Source organism: Odocoileus virginianus, chromosome 1, assembly GCF_023699985.2.
Source record: "Odocoileus virginianus isolate 20LAN1187 ecotype Illinois chromosome 1, Ovbor_1.2, whole genome shotgun sequence".
NCBI classification, from domain to species: Eukaryota; Metazoa; Chordata; class Mammalia; order Artiodactyla; family Cervidae; genus Odocoileus; species Odocoileus virginianus.
Window position 1 is genome coordinate 5,103,775 of NC_069674.1, and position 27,052 is coordinate 5,130,826.

Consider the following 27,052-nt stretch of genomic DNA (forward strand, 5'->3'; position numbering starts at 1 on the left):
TGGGGAATCCCCTATTGTCTTTTTTTTTAATACTTTAAAAAATTTATGATTTTCAGAGTAAGATTTTCTTAATATTATTATCAAAAAATGTTTTTCAAATTTGTTTTTGGTATTTCCTATTTAGAAACATCTTATTATCGAAAAGATTGGCAGTTTTAGTTGATGAGTTTTTTGGAGGGGGGTGATGTTTGCCATTGCCTAATAAGCAAAATAATTTTGCCTCTATAAGATCTAATTGCCTTCTGTGTAACCTGCACCTTTATCATCAGCCAGTGTTTGTAAAGCCTGTAGTACATATATAATGAGCAAGACTTACTTTTATGATTCCAGATTCGTAAACAACAGAAAGAGCATGCTGAGTTGATTGAAGATTACCGGATTAAGCAGCAGCAGCAGCAGCAATGTGCAATGGCCCCCCCGCCCACCGTTCTGCCTGGTGTCCAGCCCCAGCCGCCCCTGGTTCCGGGTGCCCCCCCGCCTGCCATGAGCCAGCCCAGCTTCCCCGTGGTGCCCCCGCAGCTGCAGCACCCCGCAGTCATGCCTGGCCACACCAGCCCAGCCAGAATGCCCAGCTTACCTGGGTGGCAACCTCCCAGTGCTGCTCCTCACCTCCCTCTCAACCCTCCTAGGATTCAGCCTCCGGTTGCACAGTTACCAATAAAAACTTGCACACCAGCCCCAGGGGCTGTGTCAAATGCAAATCCCCAGAGTGGACCGCCACCACGGGTGGAATTTGACGACAATAACCCGTTTAGTGAAAGTTTTCAAGAACGAGAACGTAAGGAACGTCTCCGGGAACAGCAGGAGAGACAGCGGATCCAGCTCATGCAGGAAGTCGACAGACAGAGGGCTTTGCAGCAGCGGCTGGAGCTGGAGCAGCACGGCCTGATGGGCTCGGAGCTGAGCAGCCGGCCGCCCGCGTCCCAGCTCCCGTTCTACAGCTCGGACCTTCCCCGCGACTTTGTGCCGCCCCCGCGGCCCCTCCCGCCGTCCCCTCAGCACCAGATGGGGCAGGCGGTGCAGCCCCAGAGTATGCAGCAGGCCTCTCTTAGTTCACCCCCCGCCCCAGGTTTCCTGCAGACCAACGAGAGAAGGCCGACAGGACCGCCCTCCTTTGTTCCCGAATCGCCCTCTATTCCAGGGGGAAGCCCGAGTTTCCACCCCGTGAAGCAGGTCCACGCAGGTCTTCCCGGGCCCGGGTTCCAGCCGTCCCCCGCGAGGCCGCCGTTTGCACCTGCTCTCCCCACGGCACCCCCTGCAGCCAGCAGCGGTCTCCCTGGCAGCCAGGACCCGGCCATCACCCAGGGACAGAGCTACCCAGGCTCAGCGCAGTCGCTTATCCAGCTGTATTCTGACATAATCCCAGAAGAGAAAGGGAAAAAGAAGAGGACCCGGAAGAAGAAGAAGGACGAGGACGCCGAGTCGGCCAAGGCACCGTCCACCCCCCACTCGGATGTCACCGCTCCGCCGACCCCGAGCGTCCCAGAAGCTACCTCCACACCTACCGCGCCCGCGCCCAGCGAGCCCTCGCAGCTGGTGGGACCCGAGGCGCCAGAGCCCGCGGGCCTGTCCCCGCCCAGCGTGGCAGCAGGCCCGCTGTGCGCTGAGCCAGAGGCCCAGCCGCCCGGTGGGGACTTCGCACAGGGAAACCCAGATCAGCAGACCTATGCAGAGTCAGAGGCGGAGAAGCTCTCCGTGGAGACCCCCGCCCAAGAGGCAAAACTGGAGACCCCCGAGCTGGAGCAGGGCCTGGGCCGGGGGGCGCCTGAAGCTGAGCAGCTCCCCGGGGATCAGGCTGAGGAGCAGGCCGCGGCTGCCACCGCCTGCCCCGCGCACAGCCCTCCCCGACCCGCCGGGGCTCCTGCTACCAAAGGGGACTCGGGCAATGAGCTTCTGAAGCACCTGCTGAAAAATAAAAAGGCATCTTCCCTTTTAAATCAGAAACCCGAAGGTGGTTTTTGTTCAGAAGAGGATTCTACGAAGGACAGCAAACTGGTCGAGAGGCAGAACCCAGCTGACGTGGTAAGTATGGCCAGGAAAACCACAGCGTCCTTTGTCCTCTTTTATTCACATTACGGTTACAACAGATTAGTGCCAACCTTTTATAACCTTTTTATTCTTGAGGAAAAAATATGGACCTCAGTTTTTTATTTATACCCATAAATTATTATCAAGCAATAATTTATTATGTTTTTCAAAAATCAGAGATCTGTAGGGTAGTGCATTTCATACCTCACATATTCCCATCAGCTGATTATTACCACGTTGAGTGGATCTAACTGGAGCAAAGAAGTGTCTATGTGTCCTAATTGCAGATTGAGTGCAGTTTCAATTAACTTCTTGGAAATAACAGAAAGTAGCTAACGCACCCCTGTAATGCATACGGGGGATCCATTCTGTTTCAGAGTGTTCATACTTCATGTTATACACACACGGTCTTAACGTGTAGATGTTACTTTACCTTTGTGGTTTTCCATGTGTTAGTATTTTGCTCTTTTTGAGTTACAGAACACTGGATTTGCTGCTTCTTTTGCGTACAGAATTTTCTTGTAAATACTCCTACAAGATTCCATCTCCTGCATTCCAGTGAACTTCCCTGAGATATTTCCCACAGCAGGTTTTTTTCGGTTGTAGGAGTTTATCTACTTGTCTTATCTTTCAAAAGTTGCAGTACTATTACTATTGTATTCATAAATTCCCTACAGAGCTTCTCAAATTAGGTTTTCTTTCTGTTTTTTAACTGAATGGAGTAGACTGGTGAATTTAGTTGGCCTTGTGTGCAGTTGTTCATGGAGCCTTTCATTTTGCAAGTATTGGCTTACTCTTTGTTTTCTCTTTATTTGTCTGATTCAGTAGAGACTGAGTGCTAATTCCAGAGATTCAATACGAATTTTGTGGATTTTGGTGGTGGCAAGGTTTTCAGTCATGTTTGTCATCAGCCCAGGGGCCTGCTCTATTGCTGCTTACTCTGTTGCCTTCTCTGCCCCTGGGAAGCCTGGGCGCCTTGCAGTCCCAGGTCTTACAGAATTCACATCTAGCCAGTGCCTTTGTCTTTCAAAACTCAGTTCTGGAATCATCTTCTCCATGTACTCTCTCAGCCCAGCCAGTGATCGAGTGCCCATGTGCTCATGTGGCAGCGTCTAGCACCTCTGAACAGGCGACTCCTGGAGGCGTAGGCTGCACCCCAAGCCCCCTTCTGTCCTCCATGCCTGACTTGGTGCTTGCCACAGAGTCGGTACTCGGTGGTTGAAGTTTGTCCTAACACCACTAGCAATTATGTGTAAAAAATGTTGACGCTGGGTGTTGTGACGGAACAAGGGTGAGGTCAGCTAGTGTATATATGTGTATAAATGTCTGGACTGTGTCACATGTTTGCCTGGGAAGCAGCGAGGAGCAGGGCCCTAGGTTACTAGGGTGATGCCTTCTTAACCACATTCCAGGGGTTACACTGTGCTGAGCACTTGCCCCGAGGTAACACAAGCGCAGTTATTACTCCCATGTTACAGATGGTGAAATCCATTTACTTTGTAGTCACGCTTAAGGAGAAGCTGTTGTGGCCGTAGTTGGACTGCCCCGTCTTCCTCCGTGCCGAAACTGCTTTCCCTCACAGAAGTGGCCATTACTTGTAGTGTTGGGGTGAAGCCTGTGCTGACATGAAGTGGTCACCCCCAGTTTGCATCAAGGCCATGTCTCCTCTCTTTCCAGCGTGCAGCCTGGGCAGGTCAGGCTTTCTGTGCCTCAGACTCTGCCCCTGCAAAACAGGACCGGTAATGCTCTCTGTCAGTGGGCTGTCGCAAGGATTAAAATAATTAGGAAACACCCTGTGCTTGTGACGTTCTGAAAGATGGTGCATACCTGTGACCACCTGGTAACCACGCGGGGGGAATGTAACATTCTAGTAGGTGCAGGGACGTGACCACACAGAAAGCAACTGAATGGCTTTGTCTCTACTGATAGATACGAAGGAGAGAAAGCAACCTAAATCCACTACTCTAGGTACTGATTTGATGTTTCCATAATATATATATGAATGATATACAGATTTTTTGCAGCCATTAAAATTTGTGCTATGTGTGAATGTTTAATGTCACAGGGGACAAACCACATGTCAAGTTTAAAAGACAGCCACCAGAATAAAAGAATATTGAGTATGGTTCATTGTGTTTTTATCATAGTATATGTAAGCATAGATAAAAGATTGGAAACATTAAAATGTGAACTGTTCCTATCTCAGGCAAACTTTTGGATGATTTTTAATTTTTTGTGTTCTTCTATAATTAAAAGTATTCTTTGAAGTATAGTAATGACTGGTTTTTAGGGTCATTGTGAGGACGGGAGAAGTCTCTTAGGCACTTACAGGGCCTGACGCTGCACATATAACAAGCAGTTGCATTATCCTTCTTTTATAAGCCAGTAAGAAGTGCTTGGGGCTTCCCTGGTGGCTCGGGGTAAAGAACCTGCCTGCCAGTTCAGGAGACCTGGGTTCGATTCCTGGGTCAAGAAGATTCCCTGGAGAAGGAAATGGCAACCCACTCCAGTATTATTACCTGGGAAATCCCATGGACAAGGAGCTGGTGGACTGCAGTCCATAGGGTCGCAGAAGAGTCAGACGTGGCTTGGTGACTGGAGAACAGCGACAGAGAGGTGCTCGGGCCTTGCCCCATGCTGCTCACCATGCGGTCCTTGGGGATCAGCTTCATCTGGGAGCTGTTTAGGAAGCGGAATCTTGTGCTCCGAGCACCGACATACCAATCAGAATGTGGTTTTAACAAGATCCCAGGTGATTCACACTCACCTGGGCATAGCTGGAGGCCAGGGTCCAGAGTCACCTGTGGAGGGCTTGTTAAACCACTGACTGGCCCCGCCCCGGGTTCACATCCGGCAGGTCTGGGGTGGGACCAGAGAGAGTTCACCCGTCCTGGGGGCTGCTCTCTGCCTCCCTGGGGACCTCCCTTGGAGAACCTCAGGTCAGCCCTGGGGTGGGCACTGTGTGCCTGTTGCCACAGCCTCGTTTATATGAGCTAAGAGTTGTTTTTGCGTTTTTTTTAATGGTTGAAGAGAATATGAAACAGTGATGTTTCACAGCACATGAAAACTCTGATCTTCAAGGTTGGTGTCCATGAATTCAAAGTATTTTATTAGCCCAGAGCCAAACTCATCAGTATATGGGTTGCTGTACTTGATTTTGTAGTGCCCGGGGCAGAGAGTGGAGTGTTTGTAACAGACGTGTATGGTCTGCAAAACATAAGATATTTGTTGTTGTTCAGTCGCTCAGTTGTGTCCACTCTTTGAGACCCCATAGACTGCAACACATCAGGCTTTCCAGTCTTTCACCATCTCCCCGAGTTTGCTCAAACTCATGCCTGTTGAGTCGGTGATAAGATACTTAATTTTTGGCCTTGTACAGGAAAATGTTGCCACCTATGCACGATGTTATTTAGACTATAATCTGTAAACCCCCAAAGATTCAGTGCGGAGCACATTAAGGTAAGTCTAGGAACTGTAGTTGCCTGTAGCAAAGTATTGAGTGTCAAGTTTAGAAATAAAGGCTCCTAAAGAGAGTCCCATATTTTTAAGGTATTGGTAGCCCTGCCCTTAAAAACTTCTTCAGTGCCTGATTTATTCTTAGCCATAAAGATGAAAGTAAAGGAAAGGCTTACTTGTTAACTGTGTTGAAGTGTGTAGTGGTTGTTAGTCAGATGTGTGACTGTGAACTCACTGGGATGAAGCATGTGTGTTTCCATCACTCTCTGAGGCTAGCTGGACCTCTCGGCTGAGAGACAGAGTCTGTGATGCTTTTCTGGGCCTAACAGTGGTTTCCAAACACCTGTACTTCACCCCTTCCTAAGGCGAGCCCAGATAAGGCACCATGACCACCGTGCAGAGACCGGCACAGCCTTCACTCAGGGCACCTGTTCCCAAGCCCAGAGAAGAGGGGCTCCGGACTGTCAGCAGCTCCAGGGCAGGCGGGCAGGCCAGGGTTGCGCTTCTCTGAAAGGGGATGAGCTCTGCTCACTCGCCAAGCTTTGCAGCTGTTACTGGTTTCTGTACCTGAGAGTCGTGTCTGAAAAGGGGGATGCTGTTCTCAGGAGGCTGGCCTTTTGAGACCATCATCTTCCCTCCTTAGCTTGGGGTACCCATCTTGGGAGTGTGTGTCTTAGGATGGAGCTGGGTTAGCAGGAATTGAAATCAAGCACATGGATGGTTCACTTCTTTCTTAACCTTTCCAATTACATTAGCAAACTTTGGGGGCTCAAGTGCAAGGTGGTTTTGGATGTGGCAACAACCAGTTGCCAAAAACAGATGGAGGAAGTGAAACCAAGAAACAGCGAAGCAAAAGGACTCAGAGGACTGGGGAGAAAGCGGCGCCTCGGTCAAAGAAGAGAAAAAAGGAAGACGAGGAGAGACAAGCTCTGTACTCCACTGGCGACACCTTCACCCACCTCAAACAGGTGAGTCTCCCGGAGAGCCCCTGTAAATTTCAAGGAAGTGAGACATCAGATGCTTTTTCAGCCCTATATAACTCTCTTGGTTGCCATCATTTCCAAAACGTAGAGGGGTAAGAGATATCTCAACAAGGAGCCTAATAGATTTCCTGTTTGCAAGCAAATTGCACCTCCTCTATTGGCACCCCAAAATTACAGTAAAATAGCTGGATTGTCGAGATTTACTTACGTTCTAAGGGAGCAGCCTCAGCACCCAGGAAAATTCTGTCCACATTCCTTGTGGCTCAGGACGCAGAGAAACGCAGGCGTTGGTCTCTCCCGTAGTAAAGTCCATCCTTACACCTTCGTGGCCGTCACAGAAGGTGGGAGACAGCTGCTGAGAGGGCCGCTGGGGGCGCCGAGCCTCAAGTCTGCCCCGAGTCTTGCTGAGCTGGGAGAAGGAAGGTGTTTTTCTTGCTAGATGCCGGGCAGCATCTCTTTAAGACAGATGAGGATAAGGCTCATTTTTAAGTATATCTCAAAAAGATCCTGTAGTCTCTCTCACTTATTCCAGCATTTTGACACTTGAAATTTTTAAGTCTTATTTTTCTCAAGCCTTATTTGACTGAGTTGCCTTGGGTCTTAGGAAAATGGAGAAACACTTGTTTTGTTTATCGTGTACATTACTCTTAAATGTGTTTTTCAATAGCAGCTCTCTCTGCTCCCTCTAATGGAACCGGTCATTGGAGTGAACTTTGCCCACTTTCTTCCTTACGGCAGTGGCCAGTTTAATAGTGGGAATCGACTTCTAGGAGCTTTTGGCAGTGCCGCCCTTGAAGGGGTTTCGGATTACTATTCTCAGTTGATCTACAAGGTATGTTTCTCTGCCAAGGTGTTGCCTTGCCTCCTCTTTTGGATACCATAGCCGAACTGGTAGAGCTGGTCTCGTTTTCCATCCAGTTTACATCTAATCTTCCAAGTTCCATTTAAACTTGAGTTCAACTCAAAGGTTTTTACCAAGTAAAGTGTTTTCCAGTATAAACTTCTGAAATTTTTGTATAGGTGAGAATACACACTGTGAAAAAAACATCCATTATGTGTTTCTGTGGTAGGGGAAAATACTTAAGTGTCTTAGAAATCTTTATTAATTCTTAAGATGAATCCGAATTCATAGTAAATAGAATAAAAAAATGTAGTTAGGAATTTACCCTAAAAAATACAGTGAAAAACCCTGAAAAATGTGTTAAGTCTAATAATTTAGGTACGAATTGCAACTATGCATTAATCCTTAGGCTGTTAAAATAATACCAAACTAAACCATGTTTATCCTTTGGTATTTTTTTTTTAACAAAGTTTTAGGATAGGCTCACTAGATATCTTGACTTCACATCTGACTTGTGTAAAGTGATCTTTTTTTTTTTTTTTTTTCAAAACTGCTGGAGAGCATCATCAGTGCCCCGGGGGCTTCTCTTCTTCAGTGTTAATGTCCTTCTCTTGTGCTCTGTGTGTTATCGTGGTCCACTCCTCTCCAGTTAGAACCTCTCCTGACTCTTGTAAACTCCTTCTCTTCTGATGCGGGCTATTCTCCACACAGCTTCATCATCTTCATGAACTCCTAAGTCTTTGCAACATGTCTGACTGTGCCCTGCACGTGGTTAGCATGATGGTGTTGGTAGATTCCAACAGTCCCCGAGAGACTAATGAGTCAGATGGCAAGGTGGTGACAAACAGGGAGAACTGTTTGGAGGGAACTGTGTTTGCTAATGGCTCAATCCTTTTAGTATTAGTGCTACTCCTTTTGCTTCTTTTTGAGATTTCTGGACAATCCAGATGCTAACACCTAAGATACAAGTTGCAGTTATTGGAGTGGGATCTTAAATTCTCAAATTTTTTATAGAACTGGGGCATATCTTAATTTAATTACTATTTATTGGTTGAATTTAAAGCTATCCTTCACTGGCTTTAACAGTGAAACTTAAGTGAGTCGAATAGAACTGAATGAGGCACAGTGTCAATTTGCTTCTTAATTTCCAAGCTGGGGAAAGCGAGCCTGTGGGTAGTATGTCCAGAGGATTATGGGTATCTGCTCCACTGAAGAGCCTCCTGGCCTGCACGTTTCTTGTTCTTCTTGGTGTGCACTTTAGGAATGAAGATGCATCTGATTACATTTCTGTAGCCTTGCTTCCCTGTGCTAAAAATTCACAGAACTAAGTTTTAGCAAGGTCGTGGCATATTTGCTCTGTAGCATATAATTTTAAAATTTTTTGGTCTCCTGCAGCAGAATAATTTAAGTAATCCTCCAACACCCCCTGCCTCTCTTCCTCCTACACCACCTCCTATGGCTTGTCAGAAGATGGCAAATGGTTTTGCAACGACTGAAGAGCTTGCTGGAAAAGCTGGCGTGTTAGTGAGCCACGAAGGTAGGATGCCAAGCCCATGTGTGCTCCTGCATGCGGTGAGATGGCGGTCAGATTGTGGGGTTCTTCCCGCCCATCGGTTCGACTGAACGTATTTGGGGGTTTGTGTTTTCACTTTTCCAGTTACCAAAAGCCTAGGATCTAAAGGGTTTCAGCTGCCGTTCAGACCACAAGACGACTTGCTGGCCAGAGCGATTGCTCAAGGCCCTAAGACGGTAGATGTTCCAGCCTCACTCCCAACTCCGCCTCATAACAATCAGGAGGAATTAAGGTAGGCGTTCCTTGTCCTCAAATACTTTTTAATTATTTCATTTATTAAAAAGCGTTATTTGTGTTTGTATATAGCATAATGTCTATAGGAAATGCATGTAAAAAGACTTAAAAGGTAAAATTTGGTGAATAATTGTCTTCAGAACATAACTGTTATAAAACATTCTTAGGATTAAATAGAAATTTGTTTGTGCATTTTAGAAATCGCCTGATATAGGAAGTTCAGCAAATAATCAATAGATGCTAAGGCAGTGGGAGTCTCCATGCAGAATATTTCAGAGATCATTGTCCTTTATAAGCTGAAGTCCCTCTGCTTTACTAATGAGAAGGCTGTGGGCCGACAGGGGGACCTTGTCCAGGGCTGGAATCTAGGTCTCCCTCCTGCACCTCCCTGCTGGGTTTGTGCAAGTTGTGAGTCAGGAGCCGTGCGGTGGGTGGCTTCCTAGGTGTGCATGTTTAGTGCCCACTCTGGGCTTCTCAAGGACCCTCTCCCAGGTCCCCTGTTACACACTGCTTCTCACCACCTCCTTCAGCACAAAGGTGTCTGCTCAGGGATGGGTGAGACCCCCGACGTGCGGGCCGCCCTGCCACGTTTAGCCCAGGACACACTCGCCTTCCAGCCCCAGTTGCATTGGTAACCTTTAGCTTCTGGTCTAGTCTCTTCTGTTTTCGTCACCTTAACTTTATCCATTAAGAAAAATACGGGCCCTCTGAAGCCCTAAGGCCTTCAGGTTCTCACCCTTCTCCCCTCTAAGTCAGCTGCAGCTGTGGGAGGGTTGTGTGCCCCTGAGACTGGCCGCGTGGGGGATGCCCTTGCCCCTTCTGGCCGCACACGTGTCACTGGTCTCGCTGGGCTGGGACCCTGCTGGGCCGGGAGCCATCTGTCTGTGCTGAGTTACAGATGGAGCATCTTCCTCCTCTGGCAGTTCTTTAAACTTGGATGCTGAAGCTTTAGTCAGAAGACACGTACATTTCAATTACTTTATAGTTCAACACGTGTCTTATTTTTTTCCAAGGGATTTCCTGTTTGGCCTGAACTGAATCTGTGGCTTCTCACGTTGTCGTCGCTGTGCAGTCACAGTGAGGTCACAGGCGTGGACAGGCGGGGCCGGTGCGGGAAGCCCCCGTGGTGGACATGCCCGTGTGCCCACACGTATTTCCCCTCCTCTCAGGATGCAGGAGCACGGGGCAGAGCGGGACACCCCCGACAGCTTTGTCCCCTCGTCCTCCCCTGAGAGCGTGGTTGGGATGGAAGTGAGCAGGTACCCAGACCTATCGCTAGTCAAAGAGGAGCCCCCGGAGCCCGTGCCGTCCCCCATCATCCCCATCCTTCCCAGCAACGCCGGCAGAGGTAGGGGCGCCCAGCGCGGGGGAGGGTTGGCTACTGCTTGAGTCTAGAAAAGGCTTAACGCACAGCTTGTCCTTGCTGTTTTTTTAAGGCTTGGAATCCAGAAGGAATGACATCAAAACTGAGCCAGGCACTTTATTTTTCACGTCACCTTTTGGCTCATCCCCAAATGGTCCCAGGTCGGGTCTGATATCTGTGGCAATCACCCTGCACCCTACAGCTGCTGAGGTAAAGGTGGACTGGCTGCTTGACGCTGTAGAATAGCACCAGGTTAGGGCTGGCTCAGCTATCCCTTCACATGTCTGCCGCTCTGAGCGTGACAAACTGGTCTCGGCCTAAGCTGAGACAGAAAGGGCAGAGTGCAGTCAGGTCTCTCCTTGTTCTACTGAAGAATGCATAGACGGGACACTCCTGAGAGTGTGTGTGTGCACGGAGCACTCCTTAGAGTGTGTACGTGTGTGTACGGAGCACTCAGAGTGTGTACGTGTGTGTACAGAGCACTCCTCAGAGAGTGTATGTGTGTGTACGGAGCACTCAGAGTGTGTGTGTGTGTGTACGGAGCACTCCTTAGAGTGTGTGTGTGTGTGTGTACGGAGCACTCCTTAGAGTGTGTGTGTGTACGGAGCACTCCTTAGAGAGTGTATGTGTGTGTACAGAGCACAGAGTGTGTGTGTGTCAGAGTGTGTGTGTGTGTGTACGGAGCACTCCTTAGAGTGAGTGTGTGTGTGTGTACGGAGCACTCCTTAGAGTGTGTACGTGTGTGTATGGAACGCTCCTTAGAATGTGTACGTTTGTGCACGGAGCACTCCTTAGAGTGTGTATGTGTGTGCATGGAACACTCCTTAGAGTGTGTATGTGTGTGTACAGAGCACTCCTTAGACAGTGTATGTGTGTGTACGGAGCACTCCTTAGTGTATGTGTGTATGTGGAGCACTCTTTCGAGAGCACCCTTTTGATGACGGTTTTCACACAGCCGGTTAAGCAGTGAGGAACTGTATCATCAGCTGTGAATGTGTTCCAGTTCCCGTATCAGACATTAGTGCATTGCTGAGGACTCTCCCAATTCTCAAAGGTGTTTTGTTGGCCGCCACGCTCATGGTCACTGACGGGGTGTTTTGGTTGTCAACAGAACATAGCAGTGGTGTGTTCTCACAGACTGTGGCAGACTTCTGCCCAGAGCTGCAAGCGTCCCCTTGAAGGAAGCTTCTGGCCAGCTGTGAAAACCATGACAGGCTTATTAGCTCACTGCTCGTGCTAAAACGTCTAACACAGTTTAGTGCTTTGACATATACTTAACATTAATTGGAACCCCTGTGCGAGGATCTCTCCTTGTTTTATGAGAGCTTTATTTGGATATTGGCCCATCACAGCCCTTTTTCCACTTGAGACTCTCAGGTCTGAATAAGGATGGCTGGACTTGCTGGCAGTGTATGCGTTTGTCCCAGTGTGAGTGTTTCCACAGTGTCCTCTGATCCTCTGGGCCGTAACACAGCGTTTGCCTCTGTTCTAGAACATTAGCAGTGTTGTGGCTGCATTTTCCGACCTCCTCCATGTTCGGATTCCTAACAGCTACGAGGTTAGTAATGCTCCAGATGTTCCATCCGTGGGTTTGGTCAGTAGCCGCAGAGTAAACCCAGGTTTGGAGTATCGACAGCGTGTGTTTCTTCGTGGGCCTCCACCAGGATCTGCGCGCCCTCCCAGGCTAGCCAGCTCTTTCCACCTGAAGCAGCCTAGCACGTCGCTCCCTCCGGCAAGCAATGGTGAGCTGGTTTACGTGTCACTAACTCGAAACACTCTTGACGCCAGAGTCACGCTCCTCCTGTACAATCTCACTTCAGTCTTAGCGAATAACAGGTCCCACGCTGGCCCCCAGTCCTTGGTGGGTTAACCCCCATGTGTTCTGTCCTCTGTGGTGACCTGAACTGTGGTGCCTGGGGATGCATTAGAGCCTGCATCAGCGGGGCACTGAGTGTGCGCCCCCAGACCTGCTCACCCCGCTGCCCACTTCCACCTGCGTCCAGGGTGCAGATAGGCTGTCTCCACCTGAGTCCTTTTCCTCCTCTTCCACGCCGTCTCCAGCCCCTTCTCTCCCACAGGCGTGCCAGCGCCATTCCTGCTGCCGAGAGGGGTGGCCCTTGCCTCAGCCGTGCGAGCCCCCCCCCCCACGCCGGCCCTGCCCCGTTTCCCTCGTCTCTGCACTCGCCGGGCTCCTGTGTCTTGTACATGCTTGCCTGCCGTCTGAGCCCAGCTCGGGCCTCACTGGGAGCAGCTGAGTCCTCAGCTCTGGCCACTCTGGTCCGCCCTGCTTCTCCCATGAGCCTCCACGGCCACGCCAGCGCTGCGCTCTGTGGGGCCCTCAGGCCTTCTAATCCGGGCCCTGACCTAGTTTTTATCTAGGCCCCGGAATCTCTCTGTGACTTTCCTGTTGCACTCATGTGAGACTGTGGTGCATTAGCCTCTTCGCCTTCCATGAGACATTTCCTGTCAGAAGCACTCTCCCTCCCTACTCCCTTCACACGTAGACTGGAGATGAGACACGTGTCCAGAGTTCACGCATAGACTGGAGATGACATGTGTGTCCAGGGTTCACACGTAGACTGGAGATGACATGTGTGTCCAGGGTTCACACGTAGACTGGAGATGACACGCCTGTGTTCCAGGTTCTCATGTAGACTAGAGATGACATGCGTGTGTCCAGAGTTCACACATAGACTGGAGATGACATGTGTGTCCAGGGTTCACATGTAGACCGGCGATGACATGTGTGTCCAGGTTCACATGTAGACTGGAGATGACATGTGTGTCCGTTGTTCACATGTAGACTGGTGATGACGTGTGTGTCCAGAGTTCACATATAGACTAGAGATGACATGTGTGTGCAGGGTTCACATGTAGACCGGCGATGACATGTGTGTGTCCAGGATTCACATGTAGACTGGATGACATGTGTGTCCATTGTTCACATGTAGACCGGCGATGACGTGTGTGTCCAGGATTCACATGTAGACTGGAGATGAGACACATGTGTCCAGAGTTCACACATAGACTGGAGATGACATGTGTGTGCAGGGTTCACACGTAGACTGGCGATGACATGTGTGTGTCCAGGGTTCACATGTAGACTGGATGACATGTGTGTCCATTGTTCACATGTAGACCGGCGATGATGTGTGTGTCCAGGATTCACATGTAGACTGGAGATGAGACACGTGTCCAGAGTTCACATATAGACTGGAGATGACATGTGTGTGCAGGGTTCACATGTAGACTGGCGATGACATGTGTGTGTCCAGAGTTCACATGTAGACTGGATGACATGTGTGTCCATTGTTCACATGTAGACTGGCAATGACGTGTGTGTCCAGGATTCACATGTAGACTGGAGATGAGACACATGTGTCCAGAGTTCACACATAGACTGGAGATGATGTGTGTGTCCAGGGTTCACACATAGACTGGAGATGACATGCATGTGTCCAGGGTTCACACGTAGACCAGAGATGATAACGCATGTCCCAGGTTCCTTCCGCACTTCTCCAAGCCCTGTGTTGTCCAGCCGTGTGAGGAGAGCTTCCTTTCCTTGTCCCCCAGTGTCCTACACACAACAGATGCCCCACAGCCAGTGTCTAGAAGATGGCTCTCGCTAAAGGACTGGAGTGCCGTGCCGCGTGCTGCGCTCTGGTGGATGCGCAGCGCAGCCTCACACCCCGCGTTGCTGCTTAGCGTGTGTCGCTGATGCGAGTGCTCTGTCCCCAGGTCTCTCGGGATACAAGGATGCCGGGCACGGTATCTCAGAGAGCACGGCGCTCAGGCCCCAGTGGTGCTGTCACTGCAAAGTGGTCATTCTGGGGAGCGGCGTGAGGAAGTCGGCCAGAGAGCTGGCCTTTGTCAACAAGGTACTCGGGTGTTCCCTCCCTGACCCCCCCGTGTCCTGGGCGCTGCCCTCTCCCACGTCCAGAGGAGCCCACTTATGGGCCGCTCGGACGCCTGCTCCTGGAAGTAGCGTTGGCATATGTCTGATGTGCTCGTAGCTACAGCAGCCTGTTCTGTAGGATCCAGGGAGAAGCACGTATTTTTAAATACAGTGAAACATGGAGAGTATTTGTTAGTGTATTTTCTCTGTGGCTAAATATTATATGCTAAATATCAGCTTCTTGTTACTTTTTTGCTACATTCAAGAACAACAGCAGAAACTACTCTGTGTGGATCTCCTCTCCATTGAATTTTGACTTGTTGAGCTGCCCACACCCTTCTCTTTGCTTTTCAGGGTTCCCGAGATGGCCCCAGTAGAGTGGAGAAGGACATTGTCTTCTGTAGTAACAACTGCTTTATTCTCTATTCATCAACTGCACAAGCAAAAAACTCAGAAAGCAAGGTGAGATGCGGACCATCAGTCTGAGTCCTAGTTAACAAGCAGTAGTGCCCAGTGTAATAAAATTCAAGCTAAGTGCCAAATAAATTTAGACTGCAAAATATATGAGCCTTGATGAGAGAAGGAGCTAGTTTTTTCACCAGATAGTTGCTTAAGTCAGTGTACAGTGCCTGCCTGCTTCTGGATTTTCTGTGAGACTTGTCTTTTTTTCAGACCAGTGCTGGGTGGGGGGAACTTGTGGGTTTTATCTAAAAAGAAACTAACCAAGCTTTTGTTTCAGCTCAGCCCCTTCAGTGGCTCAATGGGAGCCAGGCAGCCTCTGAGAAAAAGTTAAATACAACTTGTTAACGGGGACAGCTTCCCCATCTTTCACATTTATGCCCATTTATTAAGCCCAAGATGAACAAACGGGAATTTCAGAGGGTAGGACAAGCTCATAGAAGATTATGATCTGAAGTTCTCATTTGGTTAAACAAAGAACACTGCTTCATTGTATAAATTAGCTCCTGTGGCAACACTGAGTTTTCGGGGTTTAGTATGATTTGAAACAGTAGGATCCAAGTAAGTTAAAGAGCAGACTGTTTAGAAAAAAGAGCAGAATGTTCTCCAGACTTAAGTCTTTGTAGAGAAACCCTCCTCCCCGTGCCCTGCCCTGCCGATACTCCATACGTGCATGCGGTGCAGGGGACCTCAGTGTGGACTTCTCTGTGTGCATCCTTACCACTCGCTTACAGACCCAAACGCTGTTAGAACCACTGCTTGGCTTCTTGTTTTAGGCAGAATTGCTTTTGAAGCTTTGGAATGACTTGCGTGTTTCTCTTGATGGCACAGGAATCCGTTCCTTCGTTGCCACAGTCACCTGTAAAAGAGCTGCCTTCCAAAGCGTCACATCAGTACAGTAACAACATCTCCACGCTAGACGTGCACTGTCTCCCACAGCTCCAGGAGAAAGCCTCGCCCCCGGCGTCCCCTCCCATCTCTTTCCCTCCTGCTTTTGAAGCAGCCAAAGTGGAGGCAAAGCCTGATGAGCTTAAGGTCACAGTCAAGCTAAAGCCTCGGCTGAGGGCTATCCACGGTGGGCTTGAAGACTGTAGGCCGCCCCCCAAGAAGTGGAGGGGGATGAAGTGGAAGAAGTGGAGCATCCACATCGTGGTCCCCAAGGGGGCCTTCAAGCCCCCCTGCGAGGAGGAGATCGACGAGTTCCTGAAGAGGCTGGGCACCTCCCTGAAGCCCGACCCTGTGCCCAAGGACTTCCGCAAGTGCTGCTTCTGCCACGAAGAGGGCGACGGGCTGACGGATGGGCCTGCGAGGCTGCTCAACCTCGACCTGGACCTGTGGGTCCACCTGAACTGCGCACTGTGGTCCACGGAGGTCTATGAGACCCAGGCTGGCGCCCTGATCAACGTGGAGCTGGCCCTGCGGAGGGGCCTGCAGATGAAGTGCGTCTTCTGCCACAAGACGGGGGCCACAGGCGGCTGTCACCGGTTCCGCTGCACCAACATTTATCACTTTACTTGCGCCATTAAAGCACAATGCATGTTTTTTAAAGATAAAACTATGCTTTGTCCCATGCACAAACCAAAGGGCCTCCACGAGCAGGAGTTGAGCTACTTTGCCGTCTTCAGGAGGGTGTACGTGCAGCGCGACGAGGTGCGGCAGATCGCCAGCATTGTGCAGCGCGGGGAGCGTGAGCACACCTTCCGCGTGGGCAGCCTTGTCTTCCACGCCATCGGCCAGCTGCTCCCGCAGCAGATGCCGGCCTTCCACTCCCCCACGGCGCTCTTCCCCGTGGGCTACGAGGCCAGCCGGCTCTACTGGAGCACGCGCTACGCGAATCGCCGCTGTCGCTACCTCTGCTCCATCGAGGAGAAGGACGGCCGCCCCGTGTTCGTCATCCGGGTCGTGGAGCAGGGCCACGAGGACCTCGTCTTGAGTGACACCTCGCCCAAAGGTCAGGCCCCGTCCCTGCAGCCTTAGGCCAGTGAAGGCTTCACGGCAGTGTTTCCCCACGTCTTCTCGCGTGTGTTCATGGTTCCTAGTGGCGGGTGTGCGTCCTTCATCAACAGATGCAGACTTTAACTTCCCTGTGTCCTACCTTGTTTTTCCCACACTGTTCTCTAAACACTTGCTAGACTTGCTCTATGTCAGAATATGCATATAAATTCCAGCAGTTTATAAACAGAATGATTTCTAGGTAAAGGTTGCCTGTCACCTTAGGGGCTCTCTTAACATCACCTAGAAGGTGGGAACCATATTTAAAGTATATTATACAGATTGTCTTACTCAGCAGCATCAGATACTAAATTTACAGCCAGAAATGAGACACTTAGTTTTGGCCTCTAGGTTAATCAAATCTAGATTGTTGTTTTTATTGATGTAGAAAGTGGTGCAGAACTGCTTTTTATAAATAAGTTTAGTAGTTTTTTTTTTTTTTTTTTTAAAGAAAATGGTCTGAAGATAATTCCAATGAAATATCAATTTCAGATTTTTATTTAACTCTGAGAGGAAAGGATCTATCTGCAGATGTTAGTTACTTAAGTGGATTAAGCATTTGAAAATCTGATACGCTAAGTGGCCAGCATGAATTTCAGTTATGTTAGACTTTACTTTCCAGCTTTATTGTCTAATTCTCTGACTGTAGTGCATTCTTTCCCCTAAAACTTTCTAAAAAGTCTTTAATAAAAACCTATTGTCATCTGATAAGCAGGTAATACCTGCCCATGGGCTTTACTTGGATCCGGTAAGTCTTTGTGAGCAGTGGGTCTTCATTTTGGTTTTGTTTTTATATGGCATCCTTTTCCCTCTTTACCTGAGAGCAAGTTTGTCATTAAAAATGTCTTTTGTCCATATGTAGGTGTTTGGGATAAAATTTTGGAGCCCGTGGCCTGTGTGAGGAAAAAATCAGAAATGCTGCAGCTTTTCCCAGCCTACCTGAGAGGGGAGGACCTGTTTGGCCTGACCGTGTCTGCAGTGGCACGGATCGCGGAGTCAGTGAGTGCCGGGCTGCCCTCCTGCCCCACCACGCCCATCCCCTGACACCAGGTGGGGCGGTCACAGTCCCCACACTGCAGGGGGAGGCTTGGCTGGTAATGAGCTCCTGCCTGAGAGAACAGGCCTTTGTGAGTCGCTCCTGTGTCCGTGTCGACATGCTGAGGCAGGCCACAGGGCTCAGGGCCTCCAGGGCCGGGTGTCAGCCATGCAGTGGGGTGAGGCCCCGCTCCTGCAGGGCGGCAGGTTGGTGCCCCGAATTCACAGCCACTCTCCGCCAAGGCCCAGGTTGGTCACTAGCACGTGGCTGGCGTTCATGAGCCCTGAGTCCCTGACGCCTGTGTCACACATGTGCGATAGTTTACACGAAGTGGTCATGGAAAACTGTGTAGTTTGTAAGGCATTGTTTCAAGAAGAAAGTGGTTGATGGGCTTTCTCTGGAGGAGAGAGGACACCCCGGAAGCCACCACTTGCTTCAGTCACACCCCACCCAAGTGCTGTGCCTCTGTCACGCCTCCCACAGAGAGAGTCCACAGGAGATAGACTGTAGAAAAGGCCTGTAACGCAGGTGATCTTAGGAGGTAGCCTCATGTCACCCCAACTCCCAGGACCCCGACCGTGGTGAGCTCACCACAGTCAGGCTCTGAGGGCAGCGGCTCCTGTTCACACAGAGCCTCGTGTTGCCGGCGTTCTGAAAATGTTGACACGTTTTCACAGAATTGAGTTTGGGTCGTGCTCTGGCTGGTCTGTCTTGCCTGCAGTCTTGATCCCATGAGTTACCTATCTGTCTGTCTCTGCTTCTCTCCAGCTCCCTGGGGTTGAGGCCTGTGAAAACTACACCTTCCGGTATGGCCGGAACCCCCTGATGGAGCTGCCGCTGGCCGTCAACCCCACAGGTTGTGCGCGTTCCGAACCTAAAATGAGTGCCCATGTCAAGAGGTTTGTGTTAAGGTATTTTGTTTTGACTTCACATAGTACAGCCCGGGGTTTCTAGGCCTCCTAGTGGTTTCTGTGCTTGACTCGCCTGCTGCTTACAAACCCTGCTGTCCCTGGCTGTGTCTGTGCGGCCTCTGCGCGGCCTCGCCGTGGGCCCCGCTAGGCGGCTGTCCGTGTGTGTGCCTGTCCGCACCGACCTGACCCGCCCGGGACCTTTCAGAGGTGTCTTCAGTCTCCCTTGTGTCCCCCTGTCGGCGTCCGCCCCCCACAGGCCTCACACCCTGAACAGCACCAGCACCTCCAAGTCCTTCCAGAGCACCGTCACAGGGGAGCTGAGCGCGCCCTACAGCAAGCAGTTCGTCCACTCCAAGTCGTCGCAGTACCGGAAGATGAAGACCGAGTGGAAGTCCAACGTGTACCTGGCCCGGTCCCGCATTCAGGTGAGCAAAGGCTGGGTGCCCAGGACGACGAGAGGCAGGCAGGGCTCTCTCAGGGGAGAAGGTTGGCGTCCGGCGTGTGAGACGGGGCTGCAGGCCGCGGGGAGAGACGCCCTGTTGGCTGGTGTCGTTTGAGGCCGGGGCACTGGCTGCTCCATCTGCAGTCTCAGGATGCAGACGTTGTTCTTCCCAAATGGGAGCTGGCCTCTGAACACGTCTTCACATTGTGCTGAGAGCCCGTGGGATGCAGGGAGCGTTGTATTCTCCATGCACGGGAGCTGTGGCAAGCTCACTAGGGCTAAAGGCGCTTGTGAAAAGTACAAATGAAAATGATTTCAAAAGGTGCCCAATTTTGGAAGCCTTCTTTTCATGAAATCATCATGTATTTTCTGATGGTTAGATTGTGGAACAGGTAAAGCCATCTCAAGACGAGTAGGCATTCAAGTGTACCCAGGTCACACTTGCTGAGGCGGGTCCCAGGACCCAGCTTCTCCCCGAGGCTCCTTGTGTCACTGAGTGAGGTCACCACTCCTAGTTCTGTGCGTTGGCCTCAGTGCACAGACCCAAAGCATCGTCAGGGTCTGTTGCCTTTTTCTCTCTGAAGTTGGCTCCGATCTACCGCAGCTCTGTTGGCCTGTTGTGACTGCCCGTCTCACCTGTGGGCACTGTGCAGGCCTGCCCGCCCCTTCTGTGCAGTCCCAGTCTCAAGCCACGCTGGTCCCTCAGGTAGAAGGTGGCCATCACACTGTGTTCATCCACATTCTTCTTCACATGGAAACTTCTAGGATCTTTTCTTGACTCGCTATTTGAGTGTCTCAGCAAAGTGGGCCCATTGCTTTCCCCAGTGGTGAATCCTTTCGGCCTGAAGCAGTGTGGCCGTCAGCCTTAAATGTTTGTGTGCTGATTCTTCTGCGAAGTCCCGCCTCTGTTTCTCTCTCTACACAGACACTGGGTCCCTGAGATCGGGGTCTCGTGGTGTGGCCCCAGCCCCCCAGCACCAGCATCCCCCGGGGGTTTGCCCGAGTGAGCAGGCTTGTGGCCCCTGGCCTCACCGCGTCTGGCCCCCCGCTGGGCCCATGATGGTCCTCGTGCCGCTGGAGGAGACTTCCGTCTCAGCTCTGACCTCTGCGTGGTCTTTGGGTTCCTTGTCCTCACTCTGAGATGCTCCTGCTTGCCGTCTGCACCTTCTTCTCTGTCTTTTCATGTGACACCTTGTGTTCGCATTACAGACACAGTCTCTTGTCTTTGGAGGAGCCTGTCTCAGGCTCCTGGGGCAGTCCCCGCTCCGCTGCTGCTCCTGGCCGTGCCGGCTTCCTCCTGCTCAGTGACCTGTCTGTCTAAGACGTTTCCCAGTGGCTTGTTCACTGCTGCTCCTCAGCGTTGGTTTTATTCCCTGTCATGCTAAGGGTTTTGTAACCACCTGTGTTCAGTCTGTCATCTTTTTTGAGAGTTCTTGTTATCTGATCACCTTTTGCTTCCTCCATTCTGTTACCTCCCTTCCGTCTACCTCCCAGGTCATCATGCCAACAACCTACTAAATATCCTGTTTTTTCCCCTATGCTGCCGTCTTAACAGCACCTAGATGTCTGTGTGCATGTGGGAAGGCAGGGTCATGTTACCTGCACTTTCCTGTGTCTTCTTTTTCTCGCTAGTATTCATACACCTCTAGCTCTAAATCATTCTTCAGTGGCTCTGTTACTTTCTGTGAAATCGATGAGCTATGATAGGTTAAACCATTGCACTACTGCTGAGAATTAATTCTGTTTGGAGTTCTTTCCCGAAACAGCACTACTGTCAGGATTTGTACAAATACCCGTGTAGCTTCACTTCTGTGGGGTGTGTGCCCCCAAGTGAGATTTCTGCATAGAAGCACATGTACTTTTCATTTTCATAGACGTCGTCTGTTTTCTAAACAGGCTGTAATTGTATGCTCTTCTGCAGAGTATGAAACTTTTTCTTGTTTTCCCATTGGGAGTGTTAGGGCCCTTATATATTTTTGCCAGCCCGTTAAGCACAGACTGATGTTGTCAGTTGCCCTAGGTTTTCCATTTGTGTTTGCTTGCTATGAACTGCATTGTATATTCATATCCTTTGTCCATTTTTCAGTTTATAAGAACTTGTACTATTTGGCAAAGATGTATTTTAGGGGAAAATACCTCAGTAAGTGGAATGTTTTTTACTATGAGTATTAATTTTTATACAGTCAAACATATAATTTTCTATAGCTTCTGTTTTTGGTTAAGACTGTAGATTGCATATGTAGTTTATTATTCTTTTTGTTTCAGCGATTTTATTTTTTGTGTTTTAAGACTTTTTTTTTTTCTGTTGAGTAACCAGTTGTGGGAGCACCATTTAGTAATATATAACCCATCCGTATCAAACTGAATTTCAATACCACCAAGTTACTTCACAAAGTGTTCGCGTGTGCCTGACTGCTTGGATTCTCAGTTCATTTCCAGTGATCTTCTGTCTCTTACACTGAACTGGACTCATCTCCATGCAGATTGTTTTTGTATGCCCTGCTTTGTCACCTCGGAGTCACACCTGGAACTGAACACATAAACCGCATGAGTACTTCTTTTCAGAAGTTAATTCTCACCCCAAAGTCTCCCAACAGCCCCTGAACCATGGTACTTGACAAGGCCTGTGTCCAGTGGGAGGGCTTCTGGTCAGTTGAGAATGCAGAAACTCACGTTGTAATAGTCCCTTACAGTTAGCCCTGTTCCTGCTTCATAAGTTTGTTATGTCTTTTTAGAAATCACTGTGGGATAAAATAAATAGCAGAAGCCATTAGCCTGTTTAGTTGGTGGGATCTGGTTGTGATATCACGTTCGGGAGAAGATGTGTGAAAGTCACTCAGTTGTGCCCGACTCTGCGACCCCTTCGACTATATAGTCCATGGGATTCTCCAGGCCAGAACAGTGGAGTGGGTAGCCTTTCCCTTCTCCAGGGGATCTTCCCAAGCCAGAGATTGAACCCAGATCTCCCGCATTGCAGGCGGATTCTTTACCAGCTGAGCCCCCAGGGAAGCCCAGGAGAGAAGATGGCCAGATAGAAACACTTTGTAAAAATGCCCTCAGGGTTTACTGTAAAACAAGACACACAAACAAGGGAGTGATAGCACAACTTTAGGTGGGAAGATCGTCCAGTGTTGAGGGTCCAGATGAGAGTCGAGGTCAGTACAAGGGTCATGTGAGTTCAGGTGGGGTCTTCCTGGGGCTTCTGCTGTGACCAAGGGCAGGACCTTTGCCTGAAGGAGCACGCAGGCCTGTTGTCCACGGAAGCCAGTGGCTCTGAGGCGTGCGTGTGCGTTTCTGCAGGGGCTGGGCCTGTACGCTGCCCGGGACATTGAGAAGCACACCATGGTCATCGAGTACATCGGGACCATCATTCGGAACGAGGTCGCCAACAGGAAGGAGAAGCTCTACGAGTCCCAGGTGAGCTCCCGTCCTCCTGTGCCGTGGGGCTCCTGGGGCCAGGGCTGGGTCTGACCCTGGAAACCGCACCTGGATAGGCCTGTATTTTCCCCCCGTTACCATCTATGAGGCTGTACTGGCATCAGTGAGCTTGGCTTCACAGGCGACCTGCCAGGTGTTGCTTCAGTTCGGGGCGACCGGCTGGGGTGACCGGCTCCCCACCGGGGCGTGGCAGGTGCTGAGCGCTTTGTGTTTCAGAACCGAGGCGTGTACATGTTCCGCATGGACAGTGACCACGTGATCGACGCCACGCTCACGGGAGGGCCTGCCAGGTGAGGCGGGGACCCGGCGGTGGGGCCCTTCAGTCCCGGCCAGAGTTTGTTCTTAACATTTCCCCGTATGTTTGGGAATTCTCTGGCCGGCCGGGGCGCTGAGGTCCTGCAGCCACGCAGCCGTCTGTGTCCGTGGGCGCGTGGGCTGTGAGCGGGCTGGTGGGGAGGGGCCGCGGGAGTGGGGGCCTCGGCCCCGCCCGGCTGTTGGATGGCGAGCCATCTCTGGACTGCTGCCCGCAGGTACATCAACCACTCATGTGCGCCCAACTGTGTGGCGGAAGTGGTGACCTTCGAGCGCGGCCACAAGATCATCATCAGCTCCAGTCGGAGAATCCAGAAAGGAGAAGAGGTAAGCTCCGCCCCTACCCACCGAGGCACTGCCGCCGGGGGTGCGCTCCTCGCCCCTCCTGCCCCTCCCGTGTGGGCCCCCCCCTTTATAAAGGACGCCTGCGCGGAGCTGATGGCCCTGTTGGCGCCTCTGGCCCCGAGGTGACCCTGGGGCTGTGGGCAGCAATTCCGGGGGGCCGGGGGTCCCAGTTGGGTGTATGCACTTTGAACCAGCACCCGCTCGCGGGTTTCTGGAGAGCTTGGCTGCTCCCTTAGTAGTCCCTTCCCTCCGCCTCGCGTGTCGCCCGTGAGGATGGCCATCAGCCTCTGTCATCGCGTTGATGTTCCCCAACTTGGTCACAGACGTGATGAGCACGTTTTGGGGCTGAAATCAGGGGCCCTGGGAAGCGGCTGCTGGGCAGGTGGGTTCTGTGGGGGCCTCCCCTCTTTACGAGGGTGAGGAGCCTGAGGGTCTTCACTTGGGTGGAGCCTCCAGCCCTGCCCTGAGAGGACGCTTGTATTTTGGGGTCATCTTAACTGGAACGTACTTTTTTAAATCGAGTTGACCCAAGGCTCGTCTTGCACGTCTCACTAACTGGATGAGTAAGAACCCATTTGAGGCCCCGGGCCTGGGGACAGAGGAGGTCCCCCACTCCTGGCCTTGCTGCCCCCAACCCTGCTCAAGTTGTTTGGGGGACCCACTTGACCCCCAAGCCTCTGCCTCATTGTGCAAGGGAGCTGCCCTGAGCCCTCAGGAAAGAGCTGTGGATGGTGGGAGTGCCGTGAGGAAGGGGAGCCCCCCAGGATCATGGGGCACCCCTCAGGGCGGGAGGGTGCTTCCCGTGGGATGCCAGCCGCAGCCGGTCCGTCCTCCCGGCTCGGGGTCCAGGGGGAGGCGGCCCCGCGGGCCCCAGGGTGGCCAAGGACGGAGGAGCGGCCTTCTCACTGCGTGTCTCTGGCCGCAGCTGTGCTATGACTATAAGTTTGACTTTGAGGACGACCAGCACAAGATCCCCTGTCACTGTGGGGCCGTGAACTGCCGCAAGTGGATGAACTGATGCGACCCCGCGCCTCGGAGGGTGGCTCGTCCCTAGGAAGAAGCGAGTCCTCGCACCATTGGAATTTCGCAGACAGAAAAGAGGTTTTTGTTTTCTGTTTTATGACTTTTTTGAAAACTAGCTCCTGGGAGTCCTGATTTCCTCGGAACTTCAGTTAAGTTGGGAGCACCAGGAGGAAGCAGACCAAGGCCACTTGACCCGAGCTGCCGAGGTCGAAGATTTATAGAATGGTCCAGCACTTTTTTTTTTGTTTCCTTTTCCTTCCTTTCTTCTTTCTTTCTGTGGGTGGGTTTTGTTTCCTTTCATTTCTTTAGTCTCACTAAGGAGAAACTTTTACTGGGGCAAAGAGCCGACGGCTGCCCTGCCCCAGGGCGGGGCCTTCCTATGAATGTAAGACTGAGATCACCAGCGAGAGGGAGATGTCCAAAGTGCTGGCCACGGCCTTATCTGAGAAAGGGGCAGGCCCTCTGACTTAAGAGTTTTTTAAAACTAAAGTAGACACCACTGAACAAGGAATGTACTGAAATGACTTCCTTAGGAATAGAGCTAAGGGACAATAACTTGCACTAAAATACATTTAAATACTTGATTCCATGAGTCAGTTTATTGTAGTTTTTGATTTCTGTAAAATAAGAGAAACTTTTTGTATTTATTATTGAATAAGTGAATGAAGCTATTTTTAAATAAAAGTTAGAAGAAAGCCAAGCTGCTGCTGTTACCTGCAAAACTAACAAACCCTGTTACTTTGTACAAACATGTAAATATTTTGAGAAAAAAAAATACAGTATAAAAATAGTTATTGACCAAATGCTACCAGGCTCTGCAGCAGCTCGGGTGCTTATAAAATGTTCATAGGGATGTTACAATATAATTTTGTTATTAAATATGCCATTATAATTATGTAATAACCAAAATTTCCACCTAGAGTGTTTGGGGTTTTTTGGAAACTACAGTCTATTAGTACTTACTTGTTTTATACACCTTACTTCTGATAGAACGGAGTGTATGCTATGACTACAACTTTTATAGCCGTTTTGGTAACTTAAACTAATTTTTTCACATTATATTGTTGCATCCCTACTTCTTCAGTCAGGTTTTTTGTGCTTTTACAATTTGTGATAACTGTGAATAACTGCTTAAAAACACCCCCAAATGGAAGCTGAATTTTTCTTCAGCAAAAGTAGTTTTGATTAGAACTTCGTTTCAAGCCACACACAAAACAAAAATCATGTAAACATACTAGGATCATGTAGCAGGAACTCAAATTGAACTCTCTAGCTTATTTAACACAAAAATTTGGAAAAAAAAAAAAAAAAAAGGAGAGATGTGACTGCTTGCAACTGCAGGACCCCGGCAGTAGGGTTTGGAGGATGTAATTTTAAGATGTGTTTGTATGAACTGTTTGTTTACATTTCTTTAATTAAACACACACACACACACACTGTTTTGTGTTTGCTTGTAGAAACTTAATCAGCATTTTGAACCAGGTTAGCTCTTTATTTTGTACTTAAAATTCTGGTACTGACACTTCACAGGCTGAGTATAAAATGAAGTTTTTGTGTGCACAATTCAAGTGGACTGTAAGCTGTTGGTATATCCAGTGATGCAGTTCTGAACTTGTAATGTATATGGCATGATGTATTTTTATCTTACAGAATAAATCAATTGTATATATTTTTCTCTTGATAAATAGCTGTATGAAATTTGTTTCTTGAATATTTTTCTTCTCTTGTACAATATTCTGACATCCTACCAGTATTTGTCCTCCTGGGTTTTTGTTTTGTTTTCTGTTCTGTATAATAGTATCTAATGTTGGCAAAAATTGAATTTTTTGAAGTATACAGAGTGTTATGGGTTTTGGAATTTGTGGACACAGATTTAGAAGATCACCATTTACAAATAAAATATTTTACATCTATATAAGCTGCCTGAGTCTCTGTTAGTGTTCCGGTCGCAACTCAGAAACCGATGAGCGTTTGAACTAAACCAGCAGACTGGTCTACCCTTTCTGAGTGACTGGCCTGTGGATGTAGTCAACTTGCTTCTCTTTCTTTTTAGATTTAAGTTCATAACTCAGTCCAAACAGAGACTCTTTCTGTGGTTGGGTAAAGAAGGCTAACTTTGGTTTCTTTTTAGGATGTTTTCAAGGCCAAAGTGAAAAATCTTCCTAGTGTTTCATTCCCTTGTTTAAAGTCTGTTTTTATTGTTAAATTCAGTCCACTGATTTTTTTTTGGAAGCAGCTCTTCCAGACTTGCTGTGTGTGGTAGGGGTTTTATTCCTCCTGTTGAGTGTATTTCAGATTTAACTCAAAGGATTGCTAAGGACTAAACTGCCTAGAATTGCACTCAATTCGTACAACAGCTTGTGCTTCGTGAACAGCCAAACAGCTTCTGTACCGCGCCGTTTTACGGCAAGTCTCCAGGCTCCCATCCTGACCGTCGGCGTTTGCTGCTCCTCGGCAGCAGCCCGCGTCTGTGAAGCTGTCCGTCAGGACGGGCCTGGACGTGCTGGTGTCTCGCCGGGCTGGGAGGCCCTTCTTGGGCGGCCATGCCTCCTCGGATCTCTCTCCGGCTCTCACCGCCCAGCAGGCAAAGAAGGAGACTTGGAGGCGCCGCCACCCCGAGGCCCGCCTGGCAGGCGGGCAGGGAGGGCTGTTCAGGACGCCAGTGTCTCTGCCCTGCATGAACCTGGCCGCTTTCTCGGGGCCCCTCTGGTGACCATGTCT

General features: G+C 49.9%; 1 protein-coding gene across 22 annotated transcripts in view; it reads left to right on the forward strand.

Annotated features, from left to right (window-relative positions):
* KMT2C (lysine methyltransferase 2C) overlaps window positions 1-26,249 on the forward strand; it is a 260,160-nt gene extending 233,911 nt beyond the window's left edge. For 11 of the 22 annotated variants that reach the window (XM_070451133.1, XM_070451385.1, XM_070451421.1 and 8 more), the window contains 18 exons: window positions 331-2,022; window positions 6,240-6,452; window positions 7,135-7,299; window positions 8,704-8,845; window positions 8,966-9,113; window positions 10,285-10,463; window positions 10,552-10,688; window positions 11,971-12,220; window positions 14,217-14,356; window positions 14,728-14,835; window positions 15,664-16,783; window positions 17,687-17,823; window positions 18,629-18,771; window positions 19,028-19,196; window positions 22,514-22,630; window positions 22,868-22,941; window positions 23,182-23,290; window positions 24,234-26,249. In XM_070451133.1, coding sequence (XP_070307234.1) covers window positions 331-2,022; window positions 6,240-6,452; window positions 7,135-7,299; window positions 8,704-8,845; window positions 8,966-9,113; window positions 10,285-10,463; window positions 10,552-10,688; window positions 11,971-12,220; window positions 14,217-14,356; window positions 14,728-14,835; window positions 15,664-16,783; window positions 17,687-17,823; window positions 18,629-18,771; window positions 19,028-19,196; window positions 22,514-22,630; window positions 22,868-22,941; window positions 23,182-23,290; window positions 24,234-24,326 — 5,136 coding nt within the window. In that variant the 3' untranslated portion in view covers window positions 24,327-26,249. Of the gene's footprint in view, window positions 1-330; window positions 2,023-6,239; window positions 6,453-7,134; window positions 7,300-8,703; window positions 8,846-8,965; window positions 9,114-10,284; window positions 10,464-10,551; window positions 10,689-11,970; window positions 12,221-14,216; window positions 14,357-14,727; window positions 14,836-15,663; window positions 16,784-17,686; window positions 17,824-18,628; window positions 18,772-19,027; window positions 19,197-22,513; window positions 22,631-22,867; window positions 22,942-23,181; window positions 23,291-24,233 lie in introns of those variants that run through there. The other 11 variants (XM_070451344.1, XM_070451924.1, XM_070451926.1 and 8 more) reach the window with 7 other exon arrangements.
* Window positions 26,250-27,052: the final 803 nt, after the last annotated feature.